The 20,996-nt window shown below is 38.4% G+C and overlaps 2 protein-coding genes across 2 annotated transcripts; one reads left to right on the top strand and one right to left on the bottom strand.

Moving 5' to 3' along the window:
- Nucleotides 1–275: 275 nt before the first annotated feature.
- On the top strand, nt 276–14,796 carry LOC139946520 (probable rRNA-processing protein EBP2). Its single transcript, XM_071944206.1, has 9 exons — nt 276–407; nt 3,166–3,249; nt 4,350–4,531; nt 6,277–6,400; nt 7,241–7,330; nt 8,123–8,198; nt 8,977–9,082; nt 9,608–9,767; nt 11,562–14,796. The coding sequence occupies exons 1-9, from the start codon at nt 303–305 to the stop codon at nt 11,646–11,648; spliced, it is 1,014 nt and encodes a 337-aa protein (XP_071800307.1). The 5' UTR covers nt 276–302; the 3' UTR covers nt 11,649–14,796.
- An 836-nt stretch (nt 14,797–15,632) lies between these two features.
- LOC139946521 (cilia- and flagella-associated protein 144-like) lies at nt 15,633–19,658 on the bottom strand. Its single transcript, XM_071944207.1, has 4 exons — nt 19,296–19,658; nt 18,507–18,566; nt 18,020–18,123; nt 15,633–17,575 (listed from the first exon to the last, which is right to left on the bottom strand). Exons 1-4 carry the CDS (start codon nt 19,435–19,437, stop codon nt 17,462–17,464), a joined length of 420 nt encoding a protein of 139 aa, XP_071800308.1. The 5' UTR covers nt 19,438–19,658; the 3' UTR covers nt 15,633–17,461.
- Nucleotides 19,659–20,996: the final 1,338 nt, after the last annotated feature.

The raw sequence follows: 20,996 nt of genomic DNA on the forward strand, positions 1-20,996 counted from the left end.
ATCATTATGATGAATGACAACTCACTCTATAAAGTTCCCAGCAAAATATTTTATACATTTCAAGGCTCTCAAATCAATTTTACTTTTATGATATTTTTATCATGGAGCAGTGTTTAGGAAAACCTCTTCAAAACGTGTGGTTAATTTGTGTAATGTCCGTTTTGCTCTTTTGTTTTAGCAGCAGCGCGGACCCGCGATAATATGGAGTGATGCGCGTGCTGGCAGGATTCCACGAAACCCGGAACTGCGCTGCTCAAAGTTGGAATGAGCAAATTCCCAAACTCGAGGTGAAAACATTCAAGATGGCGACTTCCATGCAGACACGCGTCTATACACACGTGGGCCAAGATTACTCTGATGAACATGATTCCAGTGACGACGAAGATAGTTATGATTCTGACGCTGAGGTTAGTTGTTATAAATTCATGTCATGAATATTTTACGGTCCTATTTTACTCATGTGAAGAATGTCTGAGTAGTCGTACTCGGATCACGACCACGACGTTAAAACACTTCATTTCAATTTCAAGAATCAATCGGGTTCGTAGTTGTACAATACAATTACAAGTACACACATTTTCAGGAAATTTCACCACACAATCCAGAATCCTTGCCAATGATTCCCAAGTCCATGATTTAATTGACACTCTGACTGGTGGTACCTTACCGACTCTTGAGTTAAATTTGAGGAGCGTAGTCCAAGTAGCCCATTGTGACACACACAACAAGTGGGGCTATCGTATTAGATAGGAGATCAGACAACTCGTCCGTCGGACAACCCGTCCGTTCGGACAACTCGACGGTTCAGACAACTCGACAGTTCGGACAACTCGACAGATGATTTATTCAACCGTCAGACAACTCGACTTGGGGTCAAAACAAGTCGACGGATGGCCGTGACGGGGCTCAGCGCAGGGCGGAGGGGTAAATAGCGGCCTGGGGGTGGGGATGTACTGACTAGCGACTAAGCAATGATGCAAGGGTGTTCCCCGGGGGCGGGGGGGGGGGGGTATATTATTATGGTGGGTGGGTAACGGATAATTTATTTTTAGATTTTTGATTTTTACCATGACCCCCCGGCATTTTCATTGCTTGTAGAAATGATCGAGTTGTTATTGTTGTTTGTAATAAAGTTAATAAAAGTAAATCTTCTAATAATAGAGCTGTATAATGTTTTACTTATTTAATGTTTTAATTGTGTTTTTTTAAACCTTTTAATTTTGAATAAATTGAAGACAACTGCTAGCTGGCTACACATACCATGCATGGTCATACTCATAGTCTGTTTTTTACACAAAGTCTCGAGATAGTCACTAACATGTTTCTGCAAGTATGGCTTCACTGGAACACCACACTTCTTGTGATAAATAATAGTTGGTAAATAATAATGATCAATATTATAGAATCGCAGGAATTATACAGGAAAGTTCGTGTAATCATGACAGTAACGGAGGTCGGCCGCTCAACCGTCGACTTGTCTTGGCCATCTGTCGAGTTGTCTCAAAGTCGAGTTGTCCGAACCATCGAGTTGTCTGAACGGACGAGTTGTCTGAACCGTCGAGTTGTCTGACGGACGAGTTGTCTGACATTCTATAGATAGGAGTATAGTCTAAGTAACTGAATATTTCAAATTGACCCAGCAACACTTTTTGTTTTCATCATTTTAAAAATTATTAATTCATTGTATTTTTTATTTATTTTGTTTACAATTTTTTCCAATTTACATTAAATCATGAGATTGTAATAGCCCCACGTTGTACAATCAGCTAACTTTCCACTGCGTATGCTACCTTGTCGTCACCAGCACTCGGCAGAAGCGATGTCTGTCAATTCGTAATGTAACGGTCCTAAGACACTTCATACCCAATATTGAACATACCCAAGTGACTTCACACCCCTGTCATTTCTTACTGCCTCGACGTGCGCTTGTTATCCGTGTGTCAATCAGTCTCTGCAATGTTCCAGGCTTGAAAATTCACTCATTATTTTCTTTCATGTGGGCATCGTGTCTATGGACACCGATACAGGTAGTTGGGATAACGTAATCCTCCTCCAGATGGTGGAGCGGGAGGGTAACTAGTTGCTGTAACGTTACCCTCCTCCCGACGGCGGAGGAGGGTTGTGTTATCGCAACTGAAACTACATGTTAGAGGGTTACCAGCCAAATTCAAATGATTTGCTCAATTTTTACCACTTTCAAAAATCATGACACAAATTCTAGGAATACAAACTAAATTCTTAATGTCTAATGACTAACACTACAAAATACAATTGAGAAATAATTTTGAAGAAAATGGGGACAGTTACGTTATCGCAAATCAACCTGTCGCAACTACTATACAGGACACTTTGACTTGACGGTAATTAAAAATAAACAATAACTTTCCGAATCCTGCCACCACTTTTTCACAAATTTGTAGTAAAACTAAAAAGGGATTTCTCATTGAGGTAAATTTAGATACTATATTATATATCGAATGAAAAAGTGGTGGCCTGATACGGAAACTGTACCAAAATAAGTAGGAAGACATGCAGGAAGATCAGAAGAAAACTTCAAAGTTCCTCACCGTACAATTTGACATAAAAAAAAGCTCAGGACTTTATTAATCACACTTTAAAAGTGAGGCATTTGCTCTGAGCTTGCGCGATGCCGATGCTAGAGATGCCTATAGAAAACATGCAGTTTGCCATTTTTGCTTCCAGATTTTCCTGGTTCCCACTATTAAAAACACGGTTGAATACTCTAACAAAATAATGAAGTGTAAATAATTGTTTTTAAACAAATTCTTATATAGCGCGTTTCACAATAACCGTAACAATTCTCTTTACATTAGTGCCCTGTTCATGGGGCCTATAACATCCCTCTAATGTTTCTTAGCTCCCTTGGGAGTATACAACCCTGAGCTGCCTGTAAGGCGCTTATGGCTTTTTTATACACAAAATCAACCTCTACCCTCGCAGGTACCCATTTATATCCATGGGTGAAGAGAAGCAATTATAGTAAAGTATCTTGCTCAAGGACACATGTGTCACGACCGGGATTCGAACCCACACTCCCGTGAATCAGCACAAGAACTTGAATTCGATGCTCTTAACCACTCGGCCATGACACTCTTAATTCACACCAAGATGTTCTTCTTTGTTTTTCACTTTTGACACATGTAGTTGCAGAATGCATTTGCTAAAGGACTGCTGAAGCCGGGACTAAATGTTGTCGCTCAAGGACCCAAGAAATATGTCAATAATGTGGTAAGTGCTGACAATGACTTAAGAAAGTTTTTGTGACAAAGTAGAATACTGTAGACAGCTAGGCAGATAATTGTGCAGGTTGTGGTAAAAGCGTAAAACTCACCGTGACAACTGAGAATTGGTCAATCAATCATTTTGTAGACCTTGGGTCTCACCTACAAATACTTCTAGAACTATATAAGGTTCCCTTTTGGTTCATAGAGAGAGGCCCTACCTTTTGGGCCTCTGTTACGCCAAATACAGGCATGCAACTCTTCCACGGAATTCCGCGTTTTTGGTTTTAACAATCATGTAAAATAAACCTAGTACATGCTAGCAATGCACCTAAGAGCATAATAAACCTCAACATTTTCTAGGGAACCATTGTGGGTATCATGTCCCGTGGCGTTTCGGCTGCCTCGCTCCGCACTTGCGTTGTGCCTTTGAAAATTTTCCTTTTTTTTTTTTTCAACGGGCAGTTGCATGCCTGCAAATAGTTCAGGCCTGATACTTTACTCATGACCCTTTGCCTTGTTGCCGTTGAAATGTTCCAGTAGAAATTTGTATACACTGCAAGATTGATTTCAAAAGATTAAAGTGAGGCCTACAGGGTGTTGAGAAGTGAGAACTTGTTGCCATGTTCTGAACAACATTGTTTTGTTTTGTTTACTTATTATTTTTGTTATTAATTTCTGCAGCAAAATACTGGACACCTTTGATTATTGTAAAAAAAAAATGTTTGTTACTTGGTGTATCCCAACATATAGGGGCCTACATACAATAACAAATCTGTGAGAATTTGGACACAATTGGTCAATGAACTTGCATTGAGAGTTAAGAAAGAAAAAACCTCTTCTCTTGTTGCACTAGTTTGTGGGCTTTGAGATGCCTAAAAATGGCTTCAGGCCTGAGGTCTTTTAATATTTGAGTGAGAAATTACTTCTTTCTCAAAAACTATGTTACTTCAGAGGGAGCCATTTCTCACAATGTTTTATACTATCAACAGCTCTCCATTGCTCACTACTAAGTAAGTTTCTATGCTGACAATTATTTTGAGGTATTACCAATAGTGTAAAATGCCTTTAAGGTCAATCATCTGACATATTTCTTTTTGAATTTAGGAAGGGATAAAGGAAGCCTTAGCTGAGCTTCAGCAGAATCTGCCATGGATTGAACGAATGGATATCGTTTGTGATGGCGTTAAGAAGACGGCAACAGATGTAGAAGAAGAAGAATCTATAGCAAAGAAAATGCCGACAGTCGTCGATGATGTGCACGATGACTTCAAACGGGAAATGACATTGTAAGTTTAATTGCAACTGTTTGTCATAGTGAGATTCTAAGTATTTATGTGTAAACATGGAGTACAAGAAGTACCAATAATCGAGGCAAACATGTTGAGCACAGAGTACAAAGAATGTCAATTAAAGCTTTCAAGGCGCCAAAAGTACCAATCAAGGTAAACATGGGAGCACCAAAAGTACCAATTGGGGCAAACGAGGAGTATGATAAACATAGAGTTAGTACCAAAAGTACCCATCAAGGTAAACATGGAGCACCAAAAATACTAACTGGGGCAAACATAAAGTTAGTACCAAAAGTTCCAATTAAGGTAACGTGTTAAACATGTATTGACAAGGTTCGAAATTAGCGGTCGCCCGGTCGCCAAATGCGAGTGAAAATAGCAGCGGGCGACTGAAAACCCTTTCTCGCCGGGCGAGTCAAATAATTATTCCTTGTCACATATAAATGAGGGTTCAGTGGCAAAATCCCACAGAAAACTTTTACTAAAGCTTTTAAATTAGTAAGTTTGACAATTCTAAATACTTGCTAGATTTCATTTTGCCGTGATCGGGACTGGAATTGCTGTAGTTCATTTCAGAAAACACGTACAATCAATTGAAACTACGATGCACAAACCACATGGTGCCGAGTATCCTAACAGTACACAGTCGCCCACTGGTCCATGCATTATGCACAGATTTTGTTGCAAACAGAGTTCAAAACATGTTCAAATCAACTGACCCCCTAACCACGAAGTCATTAAAGTTGTTGTTGATGGAAAAGGGATAGTTTAAGGTAAAAATTCAGATATAAAATCCTTTAAAAAAAGCAATTTTAAGGGGTTCACTTTCGCTTTTTGTTTTTTTTTGTATAATTTCATGCGAGCTAGTGAAAAAACCTGTGGGCGATCGAGAATTTTGGTTGACTCGCCCGGCGGGCGATTGAAAAAAAAAGTTCAGGGAAACCCCTGATTGAGTACCTAAAGTACCTATCAAGGCACATGTGTATGGATTATTAGAAATACCAATTATAAGGCAAACATGTTAAACATGTTCAAAGTATCAATCAAGGCAAATGTGTTAAAGCAATTATATACTTTCGTTAAACAGTATTGTCCAAGTCCCACACTTTGTGTATCACAACTTATATATAAAATAACAATCCTGTGGAAATTTAGGCTCAATCGGACATCGGAGTCAAGAGAAAATAACGGGAAAACCCACTCCTGTTTTCGCCGTGTCATGACATGTTTTTATAACAAATCCGTAATTCTCGCTAACGAGAATTTATATTGTTTTACCGTTTTCTCAAAAAGTAAAGCATTTCATGGACTAATATTTCAAGAGAAGTCTTTCACCATTACCTTCTGTAAACCCTGTTAGCTATTTGTAAATCTGTGAACTTTTTTTTTTTTTCTGTACCGAAAGGGTCCAATGGCTTTAAAAATGTTTATTAGTTGGTAAGACACTGCTCTAGAATTACAAAGGTTGTGGGTTCGAATCCCACCCGAGTAATAATATGACTGTGATTTTTTTCCGTAGAACTCAGGGAAAGTACTTAGTATACAGTGCAAACACACATCTGTGTAAGGGTAAAAAACACAAAACTAACATGCTTTATCCTGATGCAAATTTAAACATCTATTAACTCATTGCGGTAACTGCTGCTAAAAAATAGGATTCCAACTACCGAGTATACAGTGCTAACACACATCGGTGTATATGGGTAAAAATCAAAATTAATATTTTCACTTTTGTATGTTAGTTATCGCCAGGGTCAGTCGGCAGTCTTAGAGGCTGTACCACGTCTACAAGCACTTGGTCTATCAACGAAGAGACCCGAAGATTACTTTGCTGAAATGGCCAAGACAGATGAACATATGAGGAAGGTAGATTGCATCTTTGATCACTTTTTTACGGAGCTCTGGAAGTGCTATCTTACATGTTTAGATCTTGACATAATTATCTTGGTGTGTCGACTACGAGGTCACTCAGCCACAGTACTAAAGTCGGTTCAACTAAGAGGTTCAACCCATAAAAGTTGGACCATCGAGCTAGGGGGTTTATCTTTAGACCGCTTCAGGTTTATCTTTCAACACTGTTTGTGTGTCAGTGACCTCCGTGATCATTACATAAACACACGGTGACCAATGAACACGACAATAAACCGGATGTTAGTGTAAAAGATGGGGTCGCGTCGGCTTTGACCTCTTAAAACCAAAGATAAACCGTATCAGGTTAAACTCAGTGCTGTCTGAACACAAGGGAAAAAACTTTTTACATCCAACATGTAAAGTTAAACCGGTTCGTGTCTAACTTGTACGCTGTCTGAAGGTACCCATATTTGAGTTTAGGATGGTGTCACTGGGAGATAATTATGTCAAAATCACAACATGATGGATGGCACTTACAGAGCTCCATGCTGATGAGTTGGTTAGCACTTGTTGAATGTCTCCATTAACTCAAAAAGTCACTTTTTGTATTTTTTTTTTTTTTTTTACAGGTCATTGAGTCACATTTCATGTATATGAATTTAATGTACAAACAATTGTATAACAGCCAATGGTGCATATATTATTCAGTACGTGTTATTTCAAGTTCGAGTTCTTTTTGTAAGAATAGCTTTAAACTCGTTTTTTTAAAACTAATTTTCATTATTGTCAAACTCCAATAAGCTATGCAATCCAAAACCAGATAAATTAAGTTTTGTTTCATTTTGTGTTTCACAGGTCAGAAAGAAACTCATCGGCAAACAGCTTGCCATAGACAGATCACAGAAGGCTAAGAAATTAAGAGAACTCAAAAAGTTTGGTAAAAAGGTGAGTCATGTTAATAATAAAGACACTTGTAATAAAGACAAACAAAACAGTATATTTCCTTGATGAAGAAAGCTTTGTTCTTGATAAATTCATGTCATTTCAGAGCAAACTAACAACAACAACATCATAACAACAACATGTTCCTTGATATGTGTTTTCCATGTTCTTAAAACTAGTGGATCTGTTTTAATGGAATCATACTTCATTGTGAATTGTGAAAGCAAAGCAAATGTCCCTGTAACACAATAGGGATATTTAGGACGCTAGGTTGCAGGTAAATCCATTGACCTTGGTTATGTGCTCATGCTCAACGTTAACAATGGAAATCTACCTGGTGAGTCTGCTGCCACCTAGCGTTCCAAAGTGTCCTATTGGAAAACAGTGTGTACCTAATTGTGTGTTAAATATGAGTTAGGCTTCTGAAAAGCAATGTGATATTATTTCTTCATAAATTGATAACACCGGTGAGTTTCGGGGCTAAGAAGAAGCCCGGGGCATTCCTCTCGATCAACTGTATAACCTCATTCAGTCCTGTATGCTTCGTTTTGAAAGGGCAGGGGCACCAATGCATTTTCTCCTTGGTATAGGGTACCCTTTGAGGAAACTGTAAATTCTACTGGAGCATTTTAAGGGCACAAAGGCAATGACCAGGGGGCAAGGAGGCGTCGAAGTGAAGTATCAGGTCTGCTCACTGCCACAGAGTCTTTCACACGATGACGACATTTCCAGGCGAAGATCAGTTCAGAAGATGTGTTTTTTTGGGTGTAATTCTTTGATATTTTGTATTCCAAGGTTCAACATGAAGTACTGCTCAAGAGACAGAGAGACAAGAAAGAATTAATGGAGTCAGTCAAGAAGTTTAGACGAGGTAACTTTGCATCTTACACAAACTCTCCAAAATGAATCCACCAGTTTTTACTTAATAGACCCTTCCCATGAACTATGCTTATTTACATTTACGCTTACTACATTTATTTGGTATGTTGTCTACAAAAGCTTGACTGTACTAAATGGATTGTTGAGGCCAAGTCACACAGGCCCGGATAACGAGAATGAAAACGATAACGATACAAATACACGTCCTCGATTGGTTGAATGAGCGTGGGCGTATTCTGCGTAGTGCATTTCAACTTCGTGGTCAGGTTTTGCGTGCCATATCATCTTCTTTGTTTTATTTTCTTCGGTATTGTTTACATTGATTTGTTTATTTTTGTTTATATTTTTATTTGTTTTTAAATTTATTTCCTTTGTCTTTTATTGTTTATTCTATTTTATAATTTAATGTAGGCTTTTGCTTTTAAAATATATTTTTAATATATTTTCACAGTCGTTCGTGGTGGTCTGTTTCTGTTCCCTATTTTATTTTATTTAATCTTCAGTGTATGCTTTAATTTTCTTCCCTAAGATAATTCTATTTTAATTGTTAACTTTGTACATATCAGATTGTTTTTATATAGGCTAATTGTTTTTTATCCTTTCCTGTAGTTGGCGGCTCGTCCGCTGTTGGTTTGGTCAATAAATATATAATCGAGGGGAGTGCATTTTTATCGTTATTGTTTTCGTTCTGGTTATCAGGGCCTTTGTCACTTGGCCTTTAAAGGTGTTATCAAATATTAATGCCTTTATGTGAACTTTTGTTTTTACAGGTAAAAAGGACGCCTTAGACATTTTAGAAGATCTGGACCGAAAGCCAGGAAGTAACCAGACAAAAAAACGAGGAGTCCCTGATGAAAGATCTGTCAAGAAAACGGGGTGAGCCTATAAATTTATATGTCACGTCTGAATGAACTCATTTGATGTGTAGGGTGTCATGGCCGAGTGGTTAAGAGCATTGAATTCAAATTGTGGTGGTTAAGTCTCCGGAGTGTGGGTTCGGGTCCCAGTCGTGTCTTTGAGTAAGATACTTATAAATGCTTCTCTGCACCTAGGGGTAAATGGGTACCTGTGAGGGCAGAGATGGTTCTTGTGATTGATTTAGCTTACATGTAGTAGTGCATATTTGTTGCACTGGCTGTATACTCCCCAGAGAGCAGAGATGGTTTAAGGAATTAGTTAAATGGCCCAGTGACCAGGGGTAATAATGAACATGCACCATCAAACCAAATCAAAATCATATTAATTTTGGTTTTACCCTTTTACTGATGTCTGTTAGCACTGTATACTCGGTACTTTCCTCAGGCAAATTACTCGGTTGGGATTCGGTTGGAATTCGAAACCCACGACCTTTGCAATTCCAGAGCAGTGTCTTATTGAAATGATAAAAAATTGTACTTTCAGGAAGGGACAGAAGGGCCAGAAGCGTCAGTACAGAGATAATAAATTTGGAGAAGGCGGAAGGAAGAGAGGAATGAAGAGAAACTCTAAAGAAAGCTCTTATGACGAGAGTAAAGGAAATTCATCAAGGAGAATACGAGACCAAGGACCTAATATATACAAGGTAACTAAAGTATATGATTTAAGGCATTACATGGTGAGGTATCAATAGATGTTAAATTTGCACCGGGGATAAAGAATATTAATTTTGGTTTTTACCCATACACCGATGTGTGTTAGCACTGTATACTCAGTACTTTCCCGAGTCCTGTGCAAAAATATCACAGGCATGTTACTCGGGTGGGATTCGAACCCACGACCCTTGCAAGTCTAGAGCAGTGTCTTACCAACTAGACTACCGAGGTTGCCCGGTAGCTAGAGGCAGTTCGAATCCTATGTTTTGGCAGCGGGTACCGCAATGATATAATAGATGTTAAATTTGCATATGTTTGGTTTGCGTTGACACCATGTGTATATCTACTTACCAGGTAGAGTTTGGTGGTTTGTTCTTTAGAGAACTGTCTTGCTATTTTTTTTTTTATATTCTACTACCGCGGAGTAGATTCGTCTGATTTTTCGGGAGACTTATCAGTTCTGAAAAGAACTGTCCTGCTTTTTAACTACTACCTGGGCGGAAGGTAGAAAATCGGCATGGACTACTTCTTTAGCTTATAGGATTGTTATTTACTGCACTACCGTGGAGTAAGTTCTTAATTGATCTCAACGTTTCGACTAGCTTGCTCTAGTCATTGTCAGGAGACTAACTATAGAAACAAGATGGACTGTCTCACTCACCAAGATCAAAATATCGTAGATTCATGAATATTTTGTATGAATACAAACAAATCACTATCATATCATGTCTCACCCAACACTTTTTTGTCTCTTAATAAGGTTTCATTGTAGCCTGCATTTTGATTTTGTAATTCCCAACTTGTAAATGATCTTGTAAAAACAAAATTGGTTAAAGTGGTCAGATATTGCATGAGATTGCACTACAGATCATCTAGCATCCTTACTGCTTCGCCCGTGCTTTTAGGGCTGCAGGCGCCAAAAATAGTACTCGCCATTGGTCATTGCACGCTGTATATCAAAGAGGAAGACTTGTTTTGAAGACCAGTTTGTATGGACTGTGCAAGTCTCAGGCATATAAAAAAACCAAGAAAACAACTTGACCAAAGACTAGATTAATCTATGAATGCAAATGATCTTTTCCAATTGTATTTACAAAGTTCTGGAATAAGAAATACCCATAGCAATTTGTTATAAATAGAATTTCAATTTTGATTTGGACTAAGATGCTAGTTTTTTAAAAACCTTTATTTGCCAATCTTGCCCGAATTTGTGTGATTATTACATAGGTTTTACATGAACATCAGTTGGGCAGAATTCTTGATTGTTTACAAGAACCAAAAATGGGGGTCAAGTGTCATTCTCTGGTTATCTATTTTGAGTTAGTATTAATAAAGAGTTCATATCAAAGAAATAAATTGCCGGACACAATTCTTGGATACCAGGTACAAGTACTTGTATTAAAGCAATCGCACAACATCGGTAAACAGTATTGCCCAAAGGCCCACACTTTGCGTATCTCAACTTAGGGTATAAAATAACAAACCTGTGAAAATTTGGGCTCAATCGGTCATCGGAGTGGGAAAACCCACCCTTGTTTCTGCATGTTTCGCCGTGTCATGACATGTGTTTAAAATAAATCTGTTATTCTCGATATCGAGAATTGATAATTGTTTTCATGTTTTCTCAAAAAGTAAAGCATTTCATGGAATAATGTTTCAAGGGAAGTATTTCACCATTACCTTCTGTAAACCCTGTAGGTTATTTGTAAATCAGTGAACTTTTTTTTGTTCTGTTCCGAAAGTGTCCGATGGCCTTAACAATTGTAACGTTTGTTTTATTACAGCCCGGTAAGAAGTATCAGGCTGACCGCAAGAAGCAAAGCAAACGATTCGGGAAGGCAAAGAGACAACAGATGAAGTCAAAGAGGTGAAACGTATAAGATATAGATTGGACCCTCAGGACGTTACTGGCTGTCTTAACTTCATCTACGGAGTGCATTGACTCGTTAAAGGCGCTAGACAACTTCCGAAATCGTCAAAGACCAGCTGGGGACGATTTCACAAAGTTCTTAGATCGATCTTAACTGCAAATCAACAGACACTATTGGTAATTGTCAAAGACCAGTCTTCTTACTTGCTGTATCTCAACATATGCATAAAATAACAAACCTGTGAAAATTTGAGCTAGATTGGTCGTCGGAGTTGCGAGATAACTATGAAAGAAAAAATCACCCTTGTCACACGAAGTTGTGTGCTTTCAGATGCTTGATTTCGAGACCTCAAATTCTAAACTTGAGGTCTCAAAATCAAATTCGTGGAAAATTACGTCTTTCTCGAAAACTACGCTACTTCAGAGGGAGCTGTTTCTCACAATGTTTTGTACCACCAACCTCTCCCCATTACTCGTTACAAAGTAAGGTTTGATGCTAATAATTATTTTGAGTAATTACCAATAGTGTCCACTGCCTTTAGTTGCTAGGCAAAGTGTGATGTCACAATACAAATCACTATGGTGATACTGCAAACTCGTCTTAAGATGAATCTTTTTGCTTTGTGAAATCAGCTGCAGTATTCTCACCTGGTGTGTCCCAACAAACGCATAAATAAAAAATCTGTGAACATTTTGACTCAATTGGTCTTTGAAGTTGCAAGAGATAAATAAAAGAAAAAATCCTTGTTTCTCAAAAAAAGGCTTCAGTCCTGAAGGCTCTAATATTTGAGTGAGAAATTACCTCTTTCTCAAAACTTCAGAGAGAACTTTTTCTCAAAATGTTTTATATTATCAATAACTCTCCATTGCCTGTTACCAAGTTAGTTTTTATGCACAACAATTATTTTGAGTAATTACCAAAAGTGTCCAGTGCCTTTAATCAAGACCTTGATGCAAGATACCTCAATTACTGTCAAAGATGGATGATAGAGATGCGATAGTGATGTATTTTTAAAGGATATGTACACCCTTGACATGTACCACTTGTCTTCTTCAGTAGCATGGAAGCGCCGCCAAGCAGCAGCAATGTTCAGCTTTTTTAGATGTATCATGTTTATATCATGAATGAATAACTTTCTGTTTCCTATGTAAACATAACATCAACTATTTCTTAGGCCCTTTTCAAAACCACGGCTTCGGCTTTGGATTCGGTTTCGGCTCCATCCTCTTGTCAAAGCCCTGAGTGCGTACGGAGAGCATGCACACTTGTCAAAACAACCGCGGGGCCAAGCTAGTCTGAGCCGAGGCCGTGGTTTCGAAAAGGGCCTTAAATAAACGAGTACAGTTTCTTGTTTTCTTCCAGACATTTTCACTGGAGAGAAGGAGATATCATTGTTTTTATGGTCAATTGACACTACAAAATTGAAGGTTTTTTAATTTTGTGCCAACTTGTATTCGTACATATATATTTGTTTCAACTTGCAAATAAAAATAAGATTCAGGTTGCGTCGTATTGGGAGTCAGTGTTTCACATGTCTTATACAGAATAGTGCACATTTTAGGCAATGCAACGTTGACATGCTTACCAAAATACTTATGAGCAAAATGGCAAGCGTCAGACAGTAGCTCAGGCCTTCCAGTTGTGGTTTCTTATGTAAGATAATTTCTGGGTAAATTGAGGGTTTTTTTTTTTCCATTTTAAAGTCTCACAGGCATACTATGTACGGATGTGAATATAGTGTACATGTATTATGCAGGGATGAGATTGTTCAGACTTTTGGCTGAATTCAGACTTTTATGTCGACCTGGTGAAGAAATCAGACAATATTTTTTTCAACAAAAAAAAGAAATCCGGCTCATTGGTCTACTTCTCAAGTGCTTTGGATATTGTTTCCAAAAGCTCCTTGGAATCTAAAACCCCAGTGGTTACCAAACAGTAGAAAAGGCATCATTTCAACATACCTTAGAATTTGTATCCAAGTTTCAGACTTTTTTGTCAGTAATGACTCTCACCCCTGATTATGGAGGACCAAAAGTGGACACAAAATTTTCCAATTTTTTGATAGTAGAAAATGAGACTTTACTTTCAAGTAAAACCATTTTTTCAAAATCTTCATTTTCTGCTAGTAGAAATTTGGAATTTACTTTTTGAGCTGTGTGACGTTGATGCAAGGGTCAATACATAAACCGGCTCAGGATTCTAATTTACTTGAGGATAAAATTGACCGTGTCCTTAACCCTTTAGAGCGAGTGAGGGACCATAGCAGCCACAGACGGCTTGTACCAAAATGACCATAGTGGCCACAAACTACTGCCACTTCCATTCACATAAAGCCCGGTTCATACTTTCTGCAAATGCGAAGCAAAATTTGACGTGAATGTGACGTCACAACCCTCCTTTCACAAAGCTATTCGCAAGTGAGTTGAGCGGAGTTCAACTGCTGCGAAATTTTCGTTGCTAATTTGTAACGTCAACATTCGTACCGCACTCGCATTCGCAGGAAGTATGAACCAGGCTTAAAGGCTACATGTCCAGATATGAAATTTTCGAATGTACATGTAGTAGGCTAACAGCGTATTCCAATGTTTTATTGACCCAAAACTAAATTTTCTGTTTTGTGTTTAATTTCAGTGTTTAAACTCTAATCTTTTGTTTGGTCTTTTTTCAATCAATCAATTTTTAGTGTTTCCCAAAATTCTCACAATGATTAGTTGTAACTTAATTGACAAGATTTTGTGTTGTGAAGTCATATACATTGTAGTATAATAATAATACTTTAATCTTTGTTTTATGATATTTTGAAATTTATTTAAACAAACACAAATTGGATGTATTTTTACAAGTAATGCTTTAAAAATGTACAATAAGAGCTTTGAACATTTTCACATAGACCATGGAGAAAAGGAAAATAGACTTGCATACATTGTACATGTATAGCTCACATAGCCTTGCTTTTTTAGATGATGGAACGTGTCATTTTACAGAGTACACATTCCATTGCATAGTGTGCCGTAATTGGCCGTTTATCAGCCTTGGAAGGAAAGATAGTGAATGTACATGTACATGTACATGGTGTGAACAGCAACTAACAAACCAAATCTGGTGAAACTCTAGCGTTGCTTTCAATTTTGCATTGATCTTGATGCTTTTCTGCTGCATTAAAACAATTTGATTTCGAAATCTTGAAAAGTTTGTTTTTTCTTATTTCATATTTTTTAATTGTTCATTCATAAATACCCCAGACAGTTTCTCTGCTCCTATTGGTGGAGAGCGCGTCACGTGGAGGTGTTTAAACGATTGATAATGACCAGTTGGAGCTGTTAATAACCTGCTGGCTGACGGGTGTCGGGTGCGCAAGATTATCACGGGGAACGCAATTCATAGTCATTAGTAACGTCGCGTAATCTATTTCTAAGCGCGCGTGCGTACAGACAACCCACGCGCAACAGACTCTTCACAAAGTTTTTTAAGAAAAATGTATTTCAAACCTTGAATTTTCAATTGTCAAAGTGTCTATAATTGTATTATTTTTTTTCTTCTTCGTTTTTTAACAAAAGGGCATTTATGAATGGGAATAAAAGAGTAGTGACTCGTTCTTAAACGTCCGTTTAAAACCTTGCAGGGTCACACAGCAATGACCCTGTCGGTTTGTAAACGGCCGTTTAAGAGCTCGTCGCTACCCTTTTACTAGTGCTTGTCTATCCCCCTCGGGCCTGTGACTAGAAGAGGGACCTATTTCCCTGAAGCAAGTCCCCTTATTGCCAGTCCATATGCAGATCAGTTTGTGGGGGGGGGGGGGGTACAACATTTTAGCGTAATGTCATGATGCAAGAATTTTATTTACCTGGGTCAAAAGAAAAGGTGCTGTACAAGTACTGTTTGTGAAATACTTTGTTGACAAGAACCCATAAATCATTTAATTATTGAACGGATACTCCTACTTATACTGACCGCAATGATGACATCTTGAAACATGGTTGTACCTTCCAACAATTTTATTTACAAATTTATACAACAGAATTATATCTCCTTATATACATGTACATAGATGCTTATTATTGCTTTAGTCATAGTTTGCGTGCTGCTAAGTATTAGAACTGAAAATGTGTTGGTGAAACCTAGTGCATCTACAGTTCCAAAGAATGCTGGTATTAAATACTGATGCCCTTTACATAAAGTAGGTCAAAACAGAGAAGTTCGCTGATTCGCTTTAAAGGCAATGGACACTATTGGTAATTGTCAAAGACCAGTCTTCTCACTTGGTGTATATCAATATATGCATGAAATAACAAACCTGTGAAAATTTTAGCTCGATTGGTCGTCTGAGTTCCAAGATAACTACAAAATAAAAAACACCCTTGTCACACGAAGTTGTGTGCTTTTAGATGCTTGATTTTGAGACCTCAAATTCTAAACTTGAGGTCTTAAAATCAAATTCATGGAAAATTACTTCTTTCTCGAAAACTACTTCACTTCAGAGGGAGCCGTTTCTCACAATGTTTTATATTATCAGCCTCTCCCCATTACTCGTTACCAAGTGAGGTTTTATACTAATAATTATTTTGAGTAATTACCAATAGTGTCCACTGCCTTTAATACAGGCCTGCATTTCATCTTTTAGAAGGCAAGGCCATTTTCATTTTGAAAAGAACACTGCCATTGGAAAATCTTCAAGTCTATGAGGAACTTTTTAAGGGGTAAATGCTATGGCCTCCATGAAATTCCAGGCCTGCACTAAAAAGCCAACTACATGTAGTCCCTTGCAAACGATGGCACAAGCTAAAAAATGCCCTTAAATGCGGTCAATGAAGATTTATCATTGGCAAGTACTGTACATGTGTGCACTTTTTCATTTTTATGCAATATTGGCCTATTTGCATAAGTCTGTTAGTACATTGTGCATAATAATATATTGCGCTTCTATAAGCATAGAAAACAGTATACATGTAGTATAGTATAGTATATATTATATAGTTTATAGTGCAGTACTATGAACATGTAGTCACTTAATGCATTATGAGGAAGTGATAAGTAATGGGTGCGCTCCTTTAGCTTCACAGGGTCTGCCCTGGTACGTTCAAATAGCTTTGACAGGGCTCACCTGGGTCAGCCCCTAGTGCCCTGCGTGTGGAGTGGGTCACTTGGGGGTGACCTGAGGTGCATGCCGTCACCACGAGAGGGCGAGTGTGATAGTTCGATTAGCTCTTGTCAGGAGTTCACTCGAGTGAGCACCGCAGGGACGACCCAGGGAAGCTAAATGAACGCATCATGTACGTCGACTCCAGTCTGGGACTGGCTAAATAATCTCTTTATAACTGGAACGACGTTATTGCAAGAAGACAGCAAAACAGAAACGATATTCTGTACTTCAGAGTAAACTCTTTACAACCAGAACCGCTTCATTATGGTGGTCTTTTTGACAAGAGCCAACTGTACATATCAATCATCAGCAATTGAGATAATTGATATATAACTAAGGATAATATATTAAAATGCTAAAGAAATGCTTGACAACAACTTCAATGTAAAAAGAATAATAATCTTTACAAACTAGGTGGTGCCCCTATACTGTATAGGTAAGTGATAGTGTTACATTCTTACTACATTATGTAAGATTGTAGACTGGTGGAAAAGTTAGGTACGGCTTTTTGACAGAAAAGGAGAAATTAAGGAACAAGTTTGATGGCACTGCCAGAATTCATTGTAACAACCCAGCCCGTATCATCACACAGTACTTGAATCAACCATCCGGACTCGTAGATTATCAGTATTAAAGAAAAGTTTAAAATAAAAACATAAATTAAAGAAAAGAACTATTGAAGGTTTTCTTGCTGCTCCTTTTGCCTCCAAGCTTCATCCATGTATTTAGTGATTTCAGAGTTTTGTCTCGGAAAGTGAAGTCTGCGGTCCTCTCGGTCCTGAGGTAGCTGCAAAGAAAAAACAGCAAAAGAGCCAAATACATTAATAATAAGCGTTAACATTTATAGTTCACTCTAAGGTGGGCATGGAAAGATGAGCTTTAAACAAGTAAAATTGAGATTGTTTTCTTTCAGAGTGCTAGACACAATTCCAGAAAGTGTGTACAGTAAATAAACCTTGTCACAATCAGGTTAAGGCCTTATGGAAGGAGACTAGCATGCCTAGCCTGCAGATTGTGAATGGAAAGTTTACACCAAATACTCTCAGAACTTCTTATTTTTGTTTAGATCATTCTACTTCAAAATAACAACATTCATCTTTAAACTGAGCAGTGAGGTGCAGATAGACATCAGCTCTTTTCTTTTACAAACAACAACAACTGACCAAGATGGAAATTTCAGCATGTGCTGTAACTGCATAAATTGACGGTTCTGCTGAGAAAGTTGACTTACCAGTGGTCTATGATTCCAACCTATTTCTTGGGCCTCAGTCTGTGGAAATTCAAACTTCTTAACAGGCTCCTGATAAGATCTCTTGATGATGCGCAGAAAGTGATCTGGGTGTAAATCAAACTAACACATTAAAGTCACTGGACACTGTTGGTAAAGGTCAAAGACTAGTCTTCACAGTTGGTGTATCTCATCATATGCATAAAATAACAAACATGTGAAAAATTGAGCTCAATCAGTCGTCGAAGTTGGGAGATATTTATGAAAGATAAAAACACCCATGTCCCACCATGGTCACACGAAAGTGTGTGCTTTCAGATGCTTGATGCTTTTCCATATGTATTTAATGGTTTATTTGTGTTCAATTATTGTTTTAGTGTGCATTTAAATTTTTTGTTAGTTGTCTTGACAAGACACTTGTTGACTTTAGTGCGGCCCCACAATATTGACAAATATTCAATTATAATTATTATCCTATGATCAAGCTTACCATCCTCTTCACCATCTGCTGAATCATGTAGCGAGTTGGGCTTCCCTGTTAATGTGTACACTGTGTAGAAGAAGGATGAAATACAAATTATAAAAAAATGGTTTCAACTTATTATTCACAGCCGTACAACAAATACCGCCTCCCTCAACAGCTACAGTTTAATTGTGTTCTTCGAAGAAATAGGAAACAGGATTTTGTGAAAGCATCAAATTTGATTTTATTAAATTGGCATAATGTCTAGTACTCCAGTCCTAGAACGAACCCCCTAGAACTATGCCATTTCGTTCCTCTATCGTAGACGATAGCGGAACGAAACCGAAGGAGTAAACGTCTAGACACTTCGTGCATTAAACACTTCTTATCCTGCAGCCGATTTTACGAAGCGCTAGGATTAATCCTAACTCGACGAGTAACTCGTCCTAACTTATTAGGATAGGTTCAATGCATCCTATTCCTACGTACTTCGATACGGATCTGAACCCGTCCTAGTCCTTTATTAATCCTAAGTTAGGAAGAGTTTGGTGAAATTGACGGCTGGGCACTTTTGGTTACCTTGACAAAAAAAGTTAATGCTTATTTTGTTTTGAGATAGATATTTAGAAAGTTTATGTGAACTTTAATTGAGAAATATTGGATGAATGGAAAATGGCAGCTGGATTATTTAACACTACAATAGCTCTGGTCTAGTCTTGCCCTGAAGTTAATTATATATGGTGTAATATAAAACTACTACAAAATTAAGCTTATGTGAAAGAAGTTAAAACATAAAGCCTTCAAATTTGTACTTACTTTTCTTGAATGGGTTAATGCTGTAGTTTGTGTACAACTTCTGAGTTTTATTCTCTTTCCTGATGGTTTCACAGAGTATGGCATTTTGATGGACGATGTTGATCGGTTCTTTCTGACCGGCGGCTGCAGCAGCTTGTGCCATTGTTGTGTTCTTCAATAATTCAGTTACTTAAAATATTAATTGTATTTAATAACTCTGACAAAATGTCGTCGAACCTACAAATTTTAATAGGAAGAGCTGACTTTGTTTGGCCGCCGTCTGTTGTTGTCCGTTGTTGGCACTGTTCTGATCGGGGGCCGGCCGGTTTGTTGCGCTTGCATGCTGTGTACACACATTTCCCGTTCACTAAGTACACGCACTGTGCTGTGGTTGTAACGTGGTACCAAAAATAAACAATGGTTGCTAGGGCCGGGATCTTGCTACATTGCAACATGCATCCGATAAACAGACCCCGCGTGCGCTCACAGTACGCACATGGGATCGCATTGGGACCAACTAGCATCATAGAGATCTCTGTCCTTACTCTATGCTAGCATCAAGCGATCATTATCATCAGAAAAGCTAAAAGTTTGTTAATGAATTTTTCCCCTTTTGCTGCTTTTCAGCTGCTATCCATAAATGCAATTGAACGTTTTGTGCGAACGCATTTTCCACAAGTTATAGTGACCAGAAAGCAGATTAATTAGGGGCCGGTGTCAGATGCAATTGTGTCCGCCATGCAATACTGTTCGCTCCGGACACATTTGCATATGCAACCGTCCGGCGGACATTGTTGCATAATGCAAAAATGTCCTCCGGATAGTACATGTATTGCATATAACATAATTGCGACACCGGGCTTACGAGTCTTTTTTTTGGGCGGACACAAAGTGGCCACCTGCCCTTTTGCTATCAAAATAGAATAGAAGTAGGTCCATTATGTAGATGGAACGATTTTCTCATTTTCTGCCACATGAAAAGTAGTTTTTAATCTGGTGCCCAAAAATTATTTTGCCACCTGCTTTTCTCTACCTTTTGAGAAAATCGTTTTAACTGTTTATAAAATAGTTATGTGCGTTCTACTTCTGCTTTTTTGATACCGAGATTTTTCAGCCAGGCGACCAAAAAGTGGCAGCCAAATCAAACTCCGGAATAGTCTTTGTTCCAAGACCATTGGTGTTGCGCGGTCACACACAACCAACGTTCCGATTACGTTGGTTGTGTGTGACCGCGCAACACCAATGGTCTTGGGACCAAGACTAACTCCGGAACACAGCGGGCACATCGCACCATTATTCTAGTGCATAGGCCTGGCCTAATAACACACATGATCCGGCTAGTGTCCGTCCCATCATCCGAAGGATGAAGCAATAAGAATGGAACGGGTGTTACGCCGAGCCGGGGCGGACTTGAACCGGTGTCAGATGCAATTGTGTCCGCCATGCAATACTGTCCGCTCCGGACACTTTTGCATATGCAATCGTGTCCGGGGCTATGCAAAAACCGCCCAGCTGACAATCATTTACATGACTTTTTTATTATGTGAAAATGATCCTCGGCCCGGCGGTCAGCTTTTTGTGTACAAATCCCTTTGACGCTGCACAGAGCAGTGCAGTCTTCTCACAACTTTCCCTACCACGAGTATACATTCTACTTCCTGGCAAAGGTAAGATACTACACTGGTTTATAGTGGGGAAATTAACACTATTTTTTGTGTCGTA

Source organism: Asterias amurensis, chromosome 13 (genome assembly GCF_032118995.1).
Source record: "Asterias amurensis chromosome 13, ASM3211899v1".
Taxonomy (NCBI): Eukaryota; Metazoa; Echinodermata; class Asteroidea; order Forcipulatida; family Asteriidae; genus Asterias; species Asterias amurensis.